The following is a 19,875-nucleotide window of genomic DNA, read 5'->3' as shown; positions in this document are numbered from 1 at the left end:
AGCTATTTCAATAAAACTACCTACAACGTTCCTGCAAGAGCCCTATGAAATTGCTCAAGAACTCAGAGATTCAATAGATATTTCTCCTTTAGAAAACTGAAATAAATGAGGGAAAATTCCGAGGAGCTCGTATATACGCGCATTTAATATAGCGGCACGTGGATTCTCAAGATACTATATTAAGACACCGTGCAGTTCAGAAAGGTTCATTACTATGCTGCGTGCATTATGTTCTGTCTTTGGAATTACTACTCCAATAGTTACATTACCATTTACTTATAACGGTATCCGTGTTATTAATGTGAGTAATATACATTTAAAATAGGAAGGAACTTAGGAAATCGTTTACTTGGTCTACTCAAATAATATTTAAGATGCCTTATTTCTTTGAACGCAGTACTCTTTAGAAATAGGTGCCAATCAAATTTGCTTTTTTTTATTTGATTACGCCAAATATGTTAAACTTTAATTCATAAACGAAATGTGTTAAACTATAATTTATAAACATGTGTAGTTAATCTGTAACTAGAGACAGCTTGTCCTATCAGAACATGTCTCTCATGAATTAGTCGCTCATAACCTCGGATTTTATGTGGGGAGATTGGGGAGTGGGACAAGTAGGACTATTGTTAGAATTAGGAAAGTAATGACAAGGTTTTGAATAGGGCTGAAACCGTACGACATACTTAGTCTACTTATAATTTTCAAGGCTGTCTATAAAGTCGTGGTGTTTATTGTTAGACATTGAAGTACATATCAGTAAGTTGACGTATTTATCACGTTTTCTTCCTTTGTTTCAACGTAACTACGTATTAAGATAGGCTTCCATTGTCACACTAAACATTAAAATTAATTTTCTTATTTTTAGGTAATTACTTTGTCAAGGACTTTATATTTAATGAGAACACAAAAAAGCCAAACGTTGCAACATGAAATCCATTCCTGTGAATTCACTCTGTAAAGAAATCGCAAACGTATATCATCAATCATTCCTGTGAATTCACTCCTCAAATAAAATCTCAAACGAGTATTAAAACTACCAAATCGCACTTTGCCAGTACGGTGCACTATGACCTAAGACCCTCTTAGATTAAGAGGAGACCCGTACCCAACAGTGGGACTGCCATTTGTTAAAACTGAGTGGATTCCCCAAAATAAACATGTCTAGCGGAACATTTAACCAAAACCCATTCATTCGTACGTTTCAATTATAACATCAAAGGATAAACCGCGGAAATCAAATCGAATGAAATGAAAGCTTCATTTTAAGCTCTGTATTTTCTACCGTTGACAGAGTTCCAGCGTTATATTTAATATTACAGAGCGTACATAAAGGCTATATACCGCGGAAAATCAATACTAGACAACTTGTTGCAGTCACAGCATGACACCACTACATACACGGTTTCAGTTTTAACTTTATTCGCGCTATCATCTATCTCTTTTTGGACGTACGATTTATAACGTTCACCTATGTTTACATAAGCGCGTGTGTGTGTGTGTGCTGTCGGTGTGCCTTTTATGTGGTGACGAGATGAATGTGAAGCGAATATTGTCGGCAAACTAGTACCACAGTATAAGGATATACAGTAATTTAACTCGGCCCTGTCCTTGAATTAGATACCTACGGTTGCGCTGGGCACGGTAACGCGTTAGGGCTGCCTGCCTACAGTTTTTTAATTACATCTGCATACTTGACTTTCTTTTTAATTTTTTGATTGTAAATGTTGTATTTTTTTATTTAAACAAATGAATGCTATAGTTAATTATATAGAAAGTGTTGAATGAAAATGCATGTTATGTTTCTTAATATGTATATATTACGTAATAAAAACTATTCTTATAATTGGGTACTTGACAGTTACAACAAAAAAAAATATGAAATATGTTCGACATGATAGCTTATAAATTAACACAAATTATGCAAAATTTAGTTTAAATATTTAATAATAATTTTAATATAATCTATACTCCGATTCATAATTGGGTGTCCAAAATGTAAACAAAGGTGTTGACCTATCAAGAAAATACTTTTCAAATGGTAGTTTCTTATTTTTGACGATCTTAAAATAATACAACAATAATAAAATATTGATCTAAATAAATTAAGATCAATTCTCATTTTCTAATATTTATATTACCTCATTCAGAATAGTCCCTCGGCGGCATATCGCGCGAACAAACGGGTGCCGAAAGGCTGCTAAGCCACGCCCTAAGCCTTTGTTGCGCCGCGCGACGACGAATAAATACGACGCGTGCGTTGTGCAAGCAAGCCCTTCGTTTATCAACAGTTTCGAGTTTTATTTTGCGCGGGAATAATAAAAGTTGTAAATTGGTCGAAGAAATAAACGCTAAATAAACGCTTTCTACACTCACAGCCCCTCATAGGATTCCCTGTGTCGTGGGTGCCATGTACACACACATAGACAAATACACAAACACCCAGACCCAGAAACAGAAATCTAAATTCATCATTTAGACATCTGTCTCGCCGGGGATCGAACCCTGGACCCTTTGCGCGTCAGACCGGTATGGTAGCCGCTCCGCCACGCGGGTCGTCTGATATAGTTTTATTCTATTAATTTAGAAGAGGGATAACCTCAAATAACAAACTAACACCTGTCTACTGAACCAAAATTACAACAATAACACGTATTTTTTTAAATATCAAATTATATTAATTAAAAACTAATCTAATTTAGTAGTAGTAGTACCTAGTAGATTAAGTATCTAGTATTAACATAAAAATCATTGTAATTGTCTTACCTTTCGGAGTTTCCAGGCAGTTTAAAAAATGTTATATCTGGATGTGTTATTGATGAATTGAAGCAACTAAAAACAGCACAATATAGTCTATAACTTTTCTTCGCCATATTATTCATGAAACAAAAAAATATACTTCTAAAAAAAACCGTCACATCACCCGCTCGTCACCGTGGCACATTCACGACACTGCGTGTACCGAGTGTTTACTTACCTCGAGGCGAGTAGGCGTGGCTTGCGTTTCGTGCGTTTGTATGAAGATAAAATACTGTATATCCTTATACTGTGCTAGTACCGTGTATTATACCGTGTTTGTTTATTTTAAATTATTGCTCAAGTTACAGTTGAAGTCACACAGAAGGTTATGTGCCAGAATTTTTCTACTTTTAAGTAGTTAGTATCTAATGTTATGACATTTAAAGTGTCTACCGATTACCTACATTTTGATATTCAAATAAATAAATCTTAATAACATATCTACGTTTTGAAAAGTTCAATACATATGCCGATAACGGCGCAAATTACCGCTTTCTTTGTTCTCAAACACACAACGGAGGCTTATTAATAGGGTTCAATTTACCCTTCAGATACGGAATTATTACCTAACAATTAACTTTGGTTTAGTAGTAAGTTGTCTACATTTACTAGACCAAGATATGTAATATACCTATTGCGTAGGTATATATTATGGCCTTAAATTGCGATTATATATTACATCAAGAAAACACTTGGTTTCATCATAACAAGACTTGGACGACAGTAAAACTATAACAAATAGGTTTAATACTATTGTCAAAGCGAAACGTAAGTTGATTCTCATTGTTTACCGTCTTCCTAACCGAGTAAATAACAAAAACAGTAAAATAACAGTATCTGACTATCTACTTACTAACAAAAGAATAATATTATTATTTTAACAGTTGTACAATATTTATCTTACTCTTCTGTGTTAAATGTGTTTTATGTTTATTGTTTTTTGTGGATGGTGGAGGTGACTTCGGTGATGGTTTATGGATAATATTAATAATAACCACAGTATAAAATAAATTAATTTTAATTATTGTCATGTGTCTTATAATTATTAATTTTTAGATCTAACCCAACTTCTTAGTTCATAACCGTATTAACAACCGTATCATCAATATAATTATTTTTTCTAATAATATAACTGTCGTTATTAACACTTAACATGGATATGCATAATTATTTAAAACTAACACCTGTTTCATTTTTTTTGTTTTTCAGTCCCTTGGAAACAATGAATTTGACGACGGCCCAGAGCTTTCTCCGTTCCTACAGAACTTGGAAACTACCATTTTGGCCAGTAACATTATCGTGCACAGTGACAATAAGCACAAGATTCAGAAATCTGCAATAATGAATATAGATGGCGTACTAGTCGGAATAGTCGGCTACCTCACTCCTGAATCTAAAATATTAGATAGCGCAGGAACCATTGAGTACATAGATGAGATACTTGCTCTAAAAGAAGAGGTATCTAAACTGAAAGCTCAAAATGTCAAAATAATCATAGCCTTAGGACACTCAGAACAAAGAAAAGATTTAGAAATCGCGACTGAAGTAGATGGCATTGACGTGGTAATAACCGGTCATAAGAATTCGTACTTCTGGAACGGCACTAATGCTGATACAGATTCGGTAACAAATGCTCAAATTGTCACCCAAAAATCAGGAAAACGAGTACCTGTTATTGAATCCTTTGCTTATAATAAATATCTAGGTAGAGTGGATTTAAAATTTGATTCAGACGGGGAAATTATTGACCATCAAATTACTTCTATACTTCTTGATACATCAATCCCAGAGGATAAAGAAACAACTCAAATAGTGGAAAAGTTAAAGAACGACATAATGCCCATGTCAGATACAGTAATTGGTAACACAGCTGTTGTGCTCGACGGAGAATCTTGTAGATTAGAAGAATGCAATCTGGGTAATTTGGTAGCCGACTCAGTGATGTACTACTACGCTGTACGGTTCCAAGGAGAACGCTGGACTGATGCTCCTATCGCAATAATACATGGCGGAGCTATTGTGTCTTCAATTGCACCTTCAAATCGACCAGCCGCAGTCACTATGAACAACTTGCAAACTGCTCTACCGGCGCAAAGTAATCTCGTAACCGTTACAATGAACGGTGCTGTACTATTACAAATGCTAGAACACTCTGTAGCAGACTATAGACGGAATAATCCATCCGGTCAGTTTCTACAGTATTCGGGCATCAGAATTACTTACGATTTAGCTAAAGATCCTGGTTCGAGGATTGTAAGTGCCGTGGTACGCTGTTGGGATTGCATTGTCCCGGAATTTTTCTCCATAGATAATTGGAGAGAATACAAGATTTTGATGCCTGCTTCTTTAGCAAACGGCCAATTCGGATATTCAATGCTAGCGAATCTACCTCGACAAAATCTAGATTACGACGAAGTGGCTTGCACGTCTGAGTTTATTCGTATCCGAAGTCCAGTGTATCCAGATGTGTCTGGTCGTATAGTTTTATTAAATACTGGTTCCGTACCAGGCTCTGCTTCTAGATTACATGCTACTGCTGTATTGTTATCCATAATTGCGATATATTTGATTTCATTGTAAATAAAAACTGCAATATACATGACATGATAAATGAACTTATATTTTTCTAATAAACGATATTCATAAATCGTGTTTTAATATCATTGTATAAAATGTTAATTTAATTTGACTATACGTTTTGCTACGTGTTTTGACAGTAATTTATGAGATTCAACAAATACGCTTTGATACTTTAAACATGATTGTTGTTATTATTTACTTACGTATAATTGTAAGATTAAGTATCTGAGAGCATAGCGTAAGTACTCTCTACTCGATATAAGGTTGTAGTTTTCAATAATTTTAGTGTGTGTTCAACGCAGCATGCGTGTGTTTAACTTGTGTATCTACATGGGTCTTTTTTAATTCTATCTCCTCACAATTATTCCTTTTTTTGTGTTTTACTGAAGTTTATAACTTTTTATACTTTTGCATGGTATTTTTCATTTACAATTATCATTGGCGTAACTAGGAGTATGACTAAGCCGTATTCAATTTACACTTGGCCAATGCCCATCGCAAAATTTCGGGCAGGTATAGCGGGTAGCAATGATGATGGGTATCTTTTAAATTAGAGTATTAACCCAATATTCCTTAACTAAAAGAACGTGTTAGACATACTGAAAATTCATATAAATGTAGATATGAGAACCCACCCGCCGCAAATTTCACTCCCAGGATCTTAGTTAAACCAATGATAACAATGAAATTATTCGTTGGGGAAAATCTTATATTTCTTGCCTTTTTGGTCGTTCGTTATTTTGACTTTTCCTTAAAACTACATACTTTTTCTAAATATCTGCATGAACAATACAATTGCAAACCTTACTTCTTAGCAAGTTAATTATTAATTATATGATGTGATGTTTGTTTCAGTCACTGGGAAATCACGAGTTCGATAATGGAGTCTCAGGGTTAACACCATTCATCGAAAGTTTGACCTGCCCGAATCTAGCAGCTAATTTATTACTCGACAAGGAACCAGCTCTGCAAGCGGAACCTAATTTAAGAAAGTCTGTAGTGTTTAATATAAATGGCACTAAAGTTGGCGTAATAGGGTATCTAACGCCCGAAACGAAAGTATTAGCGCAAAGAAACGACGTCGAATACATAGAAGAAGTAATCGCAATAAGAGATGAAGCGCAGAAACTTAAGAACGAAGGAGTAAAAATATTAATTGCTCTTGGTCATTCAGGTTTTACTAAAGATTTAGAAATAGCAAAAGAAGTAGAAGACATAGATCTCGTCATTGGAGGTCACACCAATACATTTCTTTGGAATGGAATAAGTCCTGATGTAGAAGAAGCAGAAGGCCCATATCCTGTGATTGTTAAACAGGATACTGGTAGAATCGCACTTGCAATGCAAGCTTACGCCTACACTAAATATTTGGGGAAACTCAATGTTATATTTGACTCTGAAGGAGAAATTGTCAGTTTCGAAGGCAATCCTATACTTCTAGATAATAGTGTGCCACAAGATTCTGAAGTATTAGCAATCGTACAACGATATCGAGAAGATGTCATGAATATATCGGAAGTAGTTGTAGGCAAAACTTCAGTATTTTTAGATGGGCAAACTTGTCGTTTAAGAGAATGTAATTTAGGTAACTTGATAGCAGATTCTATGGTATATAAGTATGCCACAGAATATAAAGGCGATGGTTGGACAGATGCACCCATCGCTATTATCCAAGGAGGTGGTATCCGAGCTTCGATTAAACATTCAAGTTTGCCGGCTGAAGTAACTAAAGGAGACTTGCTGACTGTAATGCCGTTTGATGGACACCTTGTGAAGATAACATTGAATGGATCAACTTTGTGGAATGTGTTAGAACATTCGGTAGCGAATTATAGCATAATTCGTTCGCCTGGTCAGTTATTACAAGTATCGGGCTTAAAAGTCGAATACGATTTTAAGGAAGCTCCTGGCCATAGAGTTGTTAGAGTGCTGGCGCTGTGTGGATTATGTGAAATGCCCGTTTACGTTCCTATCAACAAAAATGCAAACTATACCATACTTGCCGTAAACTTTTTGGCAACAGGAGGAGACGGATACTCTATGTTTAAGGACTTAGTCAAAGAAGATTTAATGTACAGTGAACTGGATACAACGACAGAATATGTCAAAAAGTTTAGCCCAATCCGTCCAGCTATTGAAGACCGTATAATAATATACAATATTGATAAGTTAGCCAGTTTTGCAACTACTACAACGTTATCGGCTATTTGTCTAGCATTTTCAATTATAACATCTAGTCTAACTTTATAATGCAGTAGAAAAATGCTTATTAAATACTTCGGCGCCTATTAGACCTAACAGTAACCAATCTTGCATGCTCCCTAAAATCTATGGGCTATATAATAGATTCGATTAAAATATGAGACGAAAACGACTGGATTCTGTGCCATTTTTAGTCATATATTACGAGTATTAGGTATATTCTCGTCGATATCAATCGAATGTTACTAATAAATATAATAGTAAAGAAATTGTTGCCTTATGTTGGCTGGCACTAGCTTAGACCTATTTAAAGCTGCATTATTTTAGTACATAAATCTATTAATTAGCCAATATAAGAACTAAAAATACAGGAACAATATTAGAATGTTTGTGTTAAAACATTTAGTTTAATTGAACCTAGAAACTTTATAAGCAATAATCTTAAATATACATTTTAGTATAAAGATATACGTCATAAATAAATGACATCTTTCCTTTGTGAAGTCTATTAAAAAGGAGACTGGCTCGAAACGTACACGAATTGTATAAGTCGTTAGAATAATTACAACCTTATAGAATGTACTTTCTACGTGCATAAGTACTCTTGAGTTGGAGACATATGACACGTAATTAGGGACTTTGAAGAGTTATTTTGGCTTACAAATGTAAGCTCTTCATATTACAAATAAATGCGTCCACATCTACCTCAATAACTAGGTGTAGATCCGTTTCTGTCGTGAAATAGATTACCTGTATGTGTACATCGAATTGAAAAGGAAATCTCAACACAAAACGTTCCAATTTAGTCGTAAAAAAATTGCGTTTTGAGAACTCAATTGGTCGGAATTTTGTTCCAAAATTGTAAAGCTAATTTAATTATGATTTCATATCCAATATTCAGCATTGATTACAGAACTGCATTTACATAATAAGAATTCAATATAAATTGTAAGTTTAAAACGCAAATTATATATAAAAATTTGTATGGTATAAGTAGTTTCCCATTTACGACTTTTTATGTCGGTAAATTCTGAATCATATTATATTATGGTCCAATTTAAATGAAATTACATTTACAGTATTTTACAGTTAATAGTTATCAGAACGAAATGTAGATTTATATTTTATTTCCAAAATAAATATCTGTTGTGCCACATACTACGTTTTTATACTAAACCTGTTTTATTTGACATCATTTTTAGAAATAAACATTCATGTATCTTTATAGAAATACGTTTTATTCAAGAGAGATAGGTAGGTACCTAAAATCGTTCGTTCACTCGGTTCCTTTTCAAAGGACCGTTAGCTGAATGATTCTATTAATATTTTGTAACGCTTACTTATCGGATGTCCTCGTGATTAACATTCACTATGTTTCGTACCTAGGTATTTAGAAAGTTCTAGACCTGGGTTCGGCAATTGGCCCATTGCGATGAGTAAAAACCTGTCCTTGAGTCTATTTCTACCGATTTATTTTTATTTTACAATGTGGATATTTTTATAATAATTATGTAACAATTGTGGATGCAGTTCACCTGATGGTAAGTGGGGGACCACTTATGCCATGGATGTGTGTAACCAACTGCATATAGATCAGGGGTTCTAACGGACCCTGATCACCGATGCGTTGCCACCCCTGAACACTAAAATGGTTGCTTCATATTATGACACACCCGAAATGCGAGACCTGCTTCATGCCAAAAATAGGTATGGCGGTGATAGCACCCCTGCCGCACCATACTTCTCCACCACCTTTCTTTTCCCATCAATTATTTACGCAATTCATCGTTTCGGTATATTTAAATGACGTCGGTATATTTATACGACTCCGGATTAAAAAAACGAGCCATTTAAACGATTGCCGACCCCTGGCGTAGACTAACGCACCACACGTAGGTGCTATACCTACTATGAAACAATAAAACCACTGCCCACTAGGTAACGGTACGCACGTATTAGCATGCACTACAAAACGTTACTAATACCTACTTAGTTAACAACTCACATTACAATGTAAATTAATCATATTCGTATAGTCAATATTTTAATAGCATTATGGCTGACTGGTGTATGTGAGGTAGCAATCGGTTATAACACCTTGTAACTACACATTTTCGTATGTACCTAAGAATACCTGTATATATGTATATCATTATATTCCTGATATCCATTCATTTACGTACCATATTGTTTGTTCCAGTCTCTCGGAAATCACGAGTTCGACAACGGGGTCAGCGGAGTAACACCTTTTATAGAACACCTGAAGTGTCCCGTTTTAGCCGCTAACCTCGATCTAAGTAAAGTTCCCGAACTGAAAATAGAAGCGAACCTCCGAAAGTCGGTTATTTTCAACATATCAGGCACTCAGGTTGGAGTTATCGGATATTTGACGCCAGATACGAAGGTATTGGCTGTTCAAAATGATGTAGAATACATCCAAGAAATAGATGCATTGAGAGATGAAGTTGCCAATATGAGAAATCAAAGCGTCAATATTATAATAGCCTTGGGCCATTCCGGCTTTATAAGAGATTTAGAGATCGCCAAGTGGGTGGACGGATTGGATCTAGTGATCGGTGGTCATTCTAACACCTTTTTGTGGAACGGTACCAGCCCAGACGCAGAAGTAATCCAGGGCTCCTACCCCACATACGTTACGCAACCTTCTGGAAGACAAGTTCCAGTAGTACAAGCTTACGCTTATACTAAATACCTCGGAAAATTGACAATGGTCTTCGATTCTAAAGGTGAAGTCATTAGCATTGAGGGCAGGCCCATACTCTTAGATAAAACGATTCCTCAAGATCCGGACGTGTTAAAAATTGTTGAACGTTATCGTTCACAAATACTAAATATTACAGAGGAAGTGGTGGGCAACACGTCAGTTGTTCTAGACGGACTAAATTGTCAATTTAAGGAATGTAATCTTGGCAACCTAATTACTGACGCAATGGTTTACCGGTACGCATCGGAATATAAAGGAAATGCGGAGAAAGGTAATCATTGGACCGATGCTGCCATTGCTGTTATCCAAGGGGGTGGTATACGATCATCAATAGCAGCTGCACATATGCCGATGGACATAACTAAAGGGGATCTAATAGGAGTGTTGCCGTTTGCAGGAAATATGGTAGTAATTAAGATGAATGGTAGTGTAATATTCCAAATGCTAGAACATGCAGTCGCAAATTACAATCTTTTGGATTACCCTGGAGAATTTTTACAAGTTTCCGGTTTAAAAGTGGTTTACGATTTAAGAAGACCCTCAGGAAAGAGAGTTGCGAAAGTCGAAGCGAGATGTTGGAATTGTTCTATACCTGAATACAGCGAGGTTAAAAAAGATGAGTTCTATAACATAATTACGATTAGTTTTTTATCGAACGGTGGTGACGGCTACTCAATGTTTAAAGGGTTGCCAGTAAAAGTGTTGGATTACAATGAACTTTCTAGCACGCAACGTTATATCAAACATCACAGCCCCGTCTTTCCTGAAGTGGAAGGTAGAGTTGTTTTAATAGATGAAAATACCAAAGACTCCTCTACCAACCACTTGACACCACCGTTGTTCCTGTCAATAATCTCACTTATTAGTTTAAAAATGACTTAAGTATACACAAATTCAAAAACTAGCGAATTATACTATTGTCTGTAGTATATGCATTTTGATACCAGTATTAAGTTATTTATAATAATATTAGTTTAATCTTTATTATAAGCATATGTTTAAGTATGAAAAATAAAAATTAACGATTTACACTTTGCATGTTGTTTTATTTATTGATAAATCTGTATAGTGGCCCTAGCTTATCTAAGGGAAAAAAATACTTTGAAATTTTAAGAATAACAAATAATATAATTATAGATAACTTTATAATAGTAATTCGAAATAGGCTATAATTCATATAATATGAATTCATAAAATTACAGTACACAAAAAATGAACAATGACAGGACAGATGGATTAACTGCACATAAATATTTAATCGAAAATCATTTTCTCGAAATAATGAAATGTAATGAATATAATGATTGAAACTATAAGAAATACGCCGAAATACTATAACACGAATTCTGCCCGAAACAATAACTACCTACTTAAATTTCAAATTCTGTAAATTAGGTAATTACTCTACATGCAGTGTGAAATACACTCCACAACTCCAGTTGTACAACTTGTTGGGAACGACTCAAGCCCAGCAGTGGGATATGAGGGGGTCGTAGCCAAACACATTTATTAAAGAAATATAATACTCATGTCTAATATAATACTCATACAATAACTTGTTAGTTAAGGTACTAAAGGTACCTATGGCACAGTGGCTAGTTTGCCGCATAAGACACTGCAATAGATAAGCCGTCTAATTTGACATTAAAATTAATGTCACGTGAATCACGTGACATTAATTTTAATGTCACGTGATTCATATTTTCAATTATGTATGTTTATAAAGGTTTCTTCTTATTTCCAGTGTCTCGGTAATCATGAATTCGACGAAGGTGTAGGCGGAGTCATACCTTTTATAAGAAATCTGACGTCACCTGTTTTGGCGGCAAATCTAATCTTAAAAGACGTCCCTGAATTAGAAAATGAACCAAATTTATATAATTCAGTCGTCCTGACAAAAGGTGAAAGAAAAATTGGTGTGATAGGTTATTTGACGCCTGAAACAAAATTTCTTGCTCCAAAAACAGCTGTAGACTATGAAGACGAAGTAATTGCTGTAAGAAGAGAAGTATTTAAACTAAAAAATAATGGAGTTAACATCATTATAGCACTCGGACATTCTGGATTTGTGAAAGATTTGGAAATAGCCAAAGAAGTTGACGAAGTCGATTTAGTTATAGGCGGTCATACGAACACCTTTTTATGGAATGGTAACGAAACAGATGAAATCCCCGAAATACCTCAAGGCCCGTACCCTACCATAGTCTCGCAACCTTCAGGGAGACTTGTGCCTGTCGTCCAAGCTTACGCTTATACTAAATACATGGGTAAGTTGCATTTAATATTCGATGACAAAGGTGAAATAATCAAATACGAAGGCGATCCCATCTTACTCAAGCAAAATATTCCAAATGATCCGGAAGTCTTAAAAATAGTCAATAAATATAGCGTCAATATCAACCGTATCAACAATGAAGTCGTTGGAAGCTCAACAGTATTTTTGGACGGGGAGCAGTGTCGTTTACGAGAATGCAATTTAGGTAACTTAATTAACGATGCAGTACTCGCTTACACTAAACAGTATTACTCTAATGAATATTCAGACGTAAATATAGCGCTGACTCAAGGAGGTAGAATACGAACCTCATTAAATAGACCAAATAAGCCTTTTGAAATGACCAGGGGTGATTGGATCACAGTAATTCCATTTACGGACTCGATGGCTGTGTTGACAATGAACGGAACAGTCTTATTACAAATGCTCGAACATTCTGTGAGCTTATGGCGAACAATTGATGCTCCGGGACAATTTTTACAATTTTCTGGTATGAAAGTCATTTACGATCTAGCAAAACCTCCAGGATATCGAGTTAAGAAGGCGTTAGCAATATGTGCCAACTGTACAGAACTAACGGAAATCCATAAGGAAGATGAATATAAAATAATAACTTCAGAATTTCTTGCAAACTGTGGTGACGGGTATAGCATGTTTGAAGGTCTACCCAAGGAAGTTCTACCTTTCAATGAAGTAACATGCATTTTAGACTATTTAGCCAGATATAGCCCTGTTAGCCCTGTGGAAGAAAATCGCATAATACTTCTCAATGAAGACAAAATTGAACCGATTCCAGATTCAATAAAGAAAAGCACGAATATTATTGCAAGAAGGTTACTACCATCAAGTGGAGTAACCACTAAATCTAATATAAAATTATACAGTGCATTATGTTTATTGCTTTTATGTTTCTTATTATAATTATAGTAAAATTCTTTATCTCGAACAAATAAGTTAATTGTTGCATTCCTAGTCATATGATGACTACAGTTTGTTTTGTTTTTTCATGACAATTTTACCTTTATTTGTGACTTAATGTTTTGTTACAATAAAACGAATTAATGAATCTTGTTTTATTTATTTTCCTTTACATCAATTTTAATACACATTAAAAACATACACATCGCACGCTTAATAACAGGCTGACTGAATTTGAAAAAGATATTGGATAATCGTTAAAGGGACTATTAATACTGATTAAAAATTATAAAATAAGTTAATACTGATGACGCTTTTTGTGTCGAATCTTTAATTTAGTAAATGTGTAGCTAAAAATAGATGTAAACGTATTTTACTTCGTTACTGTTTTTTTAAACATATTTTATTTTTTGTCCCAAAAAGTAAAGTCAATACTCAATTAATAACCGGTTACAAAAATAATATTTATATATCACTCATTCGACGAACAAATCGAAAAAATCGTTCGAAATTCTACGATTTTTCGTATGACGTAACTCTCAAAATATGTCGATCTACCTCTACCAAGTTGGCAAAACAATGGATAGGTCGATTATTAATAACGGAAATATATCGTAACTTCCAGAACAGTATTTTTCTTTCTTTTAAATCAGACACTATATGTATTGTTAAGCGTGCGATTTACAAACTTAATAGCTATATTTTCTTTTTAAACATTAAAGGACTCCAAAAGACTAGCAGATTTGTGTTATCTTACACATGAATAAGAATATATTTTAACATGATTATATTTCAAACCAATATACTTTCTAATTAGATATAATAATAAAAATATATAAAGAAAACAATCAACTTATATATTTTATAAAAAAAAATAATAACCAACATGTTTACTTATACAGGCTGAATTTTTATTTTTAGACTGCTTTGAATTTTTTTTGTTATTTCTTATAGCTTCGTATTTGGAAGTTCACACTCTAAAAAATCACCCTGTATAATGTATACAGTCATACACTCTCTCTCTAGTCTCTAGTACGCCTCGTACAGGTTAGGGTCTTCATAAAAATTTCAGTACACTTTATAACTAACATAGAATGAGTTAAACTCAAACACTGAATTAACAAACACCTTACACCTAAATAGATAAAAGTAAACAGAAAGTAATGAAGAAAATATAAAAATCTCAATTTTTTTATTTCTACCAAAATATATTTTTTAATTCATTAAATGAGAACAGTTAATTTTTAAATATAGTTGTATTTTAATTTAAACTTTGCTTAATCTAATTAGTAATTATACTATCCATACACGAGAGATTCAACTATTTTTTGTTTTATTTTTTCAACATCAACATGGTAGTAATACAACAATATTTTTGCAAGCAAGTACAGGAATAATAATATTTTTGAAGAAAAGTACTGCCACCAACATTTACAGAACGATTGTTAAAAATCTTAACACATTTTATTTCCACGAAAATGTTCTTTTTTATTCATTAAATGAGAAACAGTTGTCCGTTATTTTAATTTTTAAATATAAGTAGTTGTATTTTAATTTAAACTTTGCTTAATCTAATTAAACTATCCATACACGAGACATTCGACTATTTTTTGATTTTAAGTTTTTTTTTTACATATGGTAATAATACAACAATATTTTTGCAAGCAAGTACAGGAATAACAATATTTTTGAAGAAAAGTACTGCCACCTACACCAGTACAACATTTACAGAACGATTTTTTAAATTATAGGGTACATTAACAACACGACGACATCAAGTTAATACATCTATAATGTATGTATCTATGTTATATTTGAGAAAGAGATTATTTTTATTGACGAAATACTCACGAAATATATCAAATTAGGTTAGGCTAGCACTTAATTTGGTATGGCATAATTTTCTTGGCGCTGACACACATACTCAATTTTATAAACTAGTCAAGAAAATATTGAGCTAACTTTGCTTTCCATTTAATTAATTCAGTATGCCCGTACGGCACCAGACCTTGGAATATAACTAAACATTGTTTCAAGGCCTCCTGGCAATCAGAGAGCTCCATGCAAGGAGCGTACGGTTCCAAATCTTCACACAGGCTGCACAAATGGGAAAATACCTTAACAGCTGTATCCTTATCCCCTTTTTGTAAAAAATTAATCACTTTTGTGCTTAGTACCTTACTCTTTAGTCTTGTTATCTTGACCGGAATCTTCTTCGAGGGAAGCATTCTCAAATACATAGGCCAGTCATTTACACAGGCCTCGCATAGGCAGTTGAATTTATACTGAAACTTCAGGGACGCCTGGCGGGAGCTGCGATCTTGTAACGCGTGATGTGATCTGAAAATACAGAAAAATATTTATTAGTTTCTAGGTTTACAACAGGACTAATGAGCAACACTGCACATTACCACTACCTTGAAGTAGTTATTAACTTATATAAGACACATTTTTAAGCATTTATAGTAAGTAGCAGAACCCTTTGTGGTCCGATTCCGGTAGCACCACCGCCACACCTATTTCTGCCTATTAACACTAGTGTTAAGCACTGCTGTGTCCTGTTTTGACGGATAAGGGAGACATACTTTTCAGAGGCGTTCCAGGTTAGTCCTCAGGGGTAGCAATGCACCTGTGGCCAAACTTTGATAGGAACATCTTTAATTTTTAACTTTAATCTTATCAATAGATGTCCATGCAGCAGATATCTACTATTAACAAGTGTGCCAATAAGCATGGTCGTCGGCTACTTCAACAAAAAAAAAATGAAATTACATACAAAACTAAATATAAAAGTCAAGTTTTATAGAATTATTCAACATAATAACTCACCCATAGTTATCAAATATTTGCATTCCCTTTTTAATAGGTCTCAAAGCAAACAGTTTCATTCTTCCTGAACCCAGCATAGTGAACCGCACTACATTAGGAGCACAGGAGTGGTTCAGCAAGCTGTGGAAGGCATAAGGCGCACTCGCCAAACTCACTTCCTCCACAAAGTTTCCATCAATTGTTTGAATGTTGGAACTAATACCATGCATGTTTGTCGGACTAGTCATAATATGAAGCAATAGCATTCCACCCACACGACTTTGAATTTTTCTCACATCTGCATTTACATCACAATTAAAAAAATTAGTTCCATCTGACAGAAACTTCAAAAAGACCGCAGCGGTTACGGCTTTTTGAAATATATCAGATACGGTTCTTTTATCCACATTTGACTCCAATGTATGTATGGATGGGTAATATTTAGAATCGTAGACCCATTCACCGTTGACTTTAACATGACCATGGAATTCTGAATTCATATTAGCTTCAGCTTCATAGATTGCTTTAATTAAACTAGTCCAAGTAGGATGATCATTACGTGCCTTTATAACAGTCCTGAGTGCTAGTAATTCCAACTTTGTAAAATCCATATCAATCAGTGTAGTCATCAGAGGGCACTCAATCTCATGATACTCTCTCCAGGCATTGATTCTGCACTGTTTGGAGCAATAGAAAGCGAAACAACAATGGGCACATGGTAATAAATTGAGAGTTCTGGATAAACAATAACTACAAGAAAATAAAATCTGTGATTTTATAACAAGAGTAAAGTATGGATCCTCTTCTACCAGCACTTCACCAACTTTAATATCCTCCTTAGCAACAACATGCCGCCCCATATCTTTGGTGAACATAACTTGAAGTTTTGTGCTTGCACTTGGGTATCTACGGTGCCTTGTACCTTTAAGAGATAATATATCTGTTATTTCTGTATTTTTATCATCCGTAGAACATTTCTCTTGTCTTGATTTTAATTCATTACACAACTCTCGCCTCTTCCGAAGTTTATCTTTTAACTTTTCCGGATATTCCATTGAAAACACACATTCAATATCATTAAGACATTCTTCATACTTTTGCATTACAAAAAATATTGCAGATCTGTTTGCAATAGCTAAGGGATAGCTGTCAGATGCGAATGGAGCATGGAGCAGTGACAAGTTGTAGTATTGCCAGGCTTCATAGTTATTCTTTTTATGATAGCACTCGTTGCCTTGGTTACGGTAATATGTAGACACATCATCAGATTTATTAATCACTTCTAGGCTTGGGAAAGCATTCAGACTTTCAAATATATCTTGGATATACATAACCCTCTCATCATTAGTTTTAAGTGATAGCAGTTTATATGACACATCTTTAATTCTACCATCTGCAGTTAACTTTGCAATAACAGTCTCGTAGCAGTGATCAATACTCATTTTGGTGTTATGTAATCCTTACTCTTGTCTTTGTAAAGTAATCCACACAATGTCTCACTTTGCAACTCCGTTTATTGTAGTGAATTTAGGCTGTGAAATGGTATATATTATTGATCAAAGATTGAAATCACAAAATATATCATTGGACAAGTCAGAACGAGGTAGGTAAAAATAATTGAGTTTGATTATTCTTTAAATGTATGTGATTATGTAAGTAAAGCAAAATATTTTTACAATGTAAAATATGGTGTGATTGGCAATTATAACCTGAACGTAAAATGTAGAATAAAAATGTGATAACTTTAATCTGAATTAAATTTTAATAAAACAAAATCTAGCTATTTTTTCTTAAATTTGATCCAATTTGGACTAGTAGACTTTATGCGATATACATACAAATGAAAAATACAAAAACTTGAAAGGCAATTTATTCATAATTTCTTATAATATTTTTTGCCTGAATTTTCAAAATTAATGTAGCATAAGAAACATGTTGATACCTTAATTCGCAAATCAGCCAACTCCAGTTTTTGTCAAAATGTTTTTTTTATTTATTTTGATTTTGTTCAACGCCATTTACTATAAAAAATACTAAAAACAATTAAAAAAACATTTTGACAAAAAATGGAGGTGGCTGATTTGCTAATTAAGATATTGATGTACAACATATTATCAAGTAGATAATTTCTATTTCTATTATTACTATTGACATGTCAAGATTATTATTATGATAATTTCTATTACTTGACATGTCAATCTAATGATTAGTAATCAAGAAATATAATAATGTGATATTTTTAGTGCTTACAGATATAGTCACCGTGCTCCTCCACCCAAAACTTCTGGATGAATTATTTATACCACAACCGGTGGCCACCCACGCGGTCATCAAGCAACTGCTTCAGGACATCTCCACCACAACTATCATGAAACTCGATGATTACTCCATGAGCAAATTGTGGGACTTGATGACAATGATTTACAAGTGGCAGCTATCTGTAACAACAAGCCAGAATATTTTTGACATTACCCAACGACATCTGAGGAGTGTTGTCAAATTGTTACCAGAATATTTCTCAATAGGCATCATCGAGCAGTGCATGAAAAAATTTGAAAAACTTTATAAGAAATTTACGGATGACGATTACAAATCCTTGTGCAGCACATTAATTCTCTGGTTCTCCGAATACCATACAAAAATATCTGTCCTACTCAGATTAGGTCTTCAAAAAAAAGATGGCACCTTCAGCCTACCCTCCGCTTTAAACCCGAGAATTTTAAAGAATTTAGGCGAAAATATATACAAATATGACAGCAAGAAAAATTCTGTCGAGGAATATGAAAATCACTGCTCCGACACTAATGAAATACGTTGCCTTTTAGCAACAATAGAAAAAGCTTCAACAAAACAAGGAATCATTGAACTGCAACTGCCCATAGAACTAGACAAGGGGTCTTCAGAGAAGAAAGTCATTGAAATAAGCAAAAATATGCAGTTCGAACATATCAACACAAGTGTAAAAAATAAGGAATTTGATTTAACATATTCTGTCGATGTACCGAGATCAGCACAAGAAGATTTATTGGATATGTTAGATAATATTTCTATTTAAGTTATATTCTTTAAGAATATTGAAAGTATGAATGTTAGGAATAAGCTTTTTAAGTGAGATAAGAATTACCCACCTCATATACTTAAATCTTAATATAAAACAATATTTTTATGTTTGGGCTAAACCTCCTCCGGCGTTTTGCTCGTAAAATAAAATTGTTATGTACACACAAAATAAATATTTAAAAGCGCAATTCTATCAATAATTTTAAAATAAAGTGAAATAGAAACTGTACAACGCACATTCACATCCAGTGCCCGAATTAATAGTTTATATTTCATTAATCCGGTACTCGGACTAATAATCACTTTGTTTAAATAAACAGTGCAATAGTTTTATTTGATACCTTTACTAAATTGATAGGTACCGTGACGGATTTATATGGATTATGATTAAGGTTAGATCTACTTACCTTACGAGTACTTCAAATCAATGAGAATATTTAAAAATTAAAACCATTAACATCACATGACATCACTACTACAAAAATACATTCCCTTTTATTTTTTATTA

At 33.9% G+C, this 19,875-nt stretch overlaps 3 protein-coding genes across 3 annotated transcripts in view; 2 read left to right on the top strand and 1 right to left on the bottom strand.

Moving 5' to 3' along the window:
• The window catches only part of LOC140754044 (trifunctional nucleotide phosphoesterase protein YfkN), a 71,655-nt gene extending 58,008 nt beyond the window's left edge, over positions 1-13,647 (top strand). The window contains exons 4-7 of the mRNA XM_073088954.1: positions 4,009-5,280; positions 6,235-7,434; positions 9,782-10,762; positions 12,051-13,647. Coding sequence (XP_072945055.1) covers positions 4,009-5,280; positions 6,235-7,434; positions 9,782-10,762; positions 12,051-13,502 — 4,905 coding nt within the window. The 3' untranslated portion in view covers positions 13,503-13,647. The remainder of the gene's footprint in view (positions 1-4,008; positions 5,281-6,234; positions 7,435-9,781; positions 10,763-12,050) is intronic.
• Positions 13,648-15,303: 1,656 nt separating this feature from the next.
• Positions 15,304-17,749, bottom strand: Smyd4-4 (SET and MYND domain containing, class 4, member 4). The gene is made up of 2 exons (XM_073088953.1): positions 16,329-17,749; positions 15,304-15,839 (listed from the first exon to the last, which is right to left on the bottom strand). The coding sequence occupies exons 1-2, from the start codon at positions 17,747-17,749 to the stop codon at positions 15,437-15,439; spliced, it is 1,824 nt and encodes a 607-aa protein (XP_072945054.1). The 3' UTR covers positions 15,304-15,436.
• Positions 17,750-17,798: 49 nt separating this feature from the next.
• Positions 17,799-19,426, top strand: OSCP1 (Organic solute carrier partner 1). Its single transcript, XM_073088955.1, has 2 exons — positions 17,799-17,910; positions 18,551-19,426. The coding sequence occupies exons 1-2, from the start codon at positions 17,799-17,801 to the stop codon at positions 19,360-19,362; spliced, it is 924 nt and encodes a 307-aa protein (XP_072945056.1). The 3' UTR covers positions 19,363-19,426.
• Positions 19,427-19,875: the final 449 nt, after the last annotated feature.

Source organism: Epargyreus clarus, unplaced genomic scaffold (genome assembly GCF_041222505.1).
Source record: "Epargyreus clarus isolate Ecla_fem2 unplaced genomic scaffold, WU_Ecla_fem_2.2 ptg000027l, whole genome shotgun sequence".
NCBI lineage: Eukaryota > Metazoa > Arthropoda > Insecta > Lepidoptera > Hesperiidae > Epargyreus > Epargyreus clarus.
The sequence above is the reverse complement of the archived record's forward strand: the minus strand, read 5'-3'. Positions and strand labels throughout refer to the sequence as shown.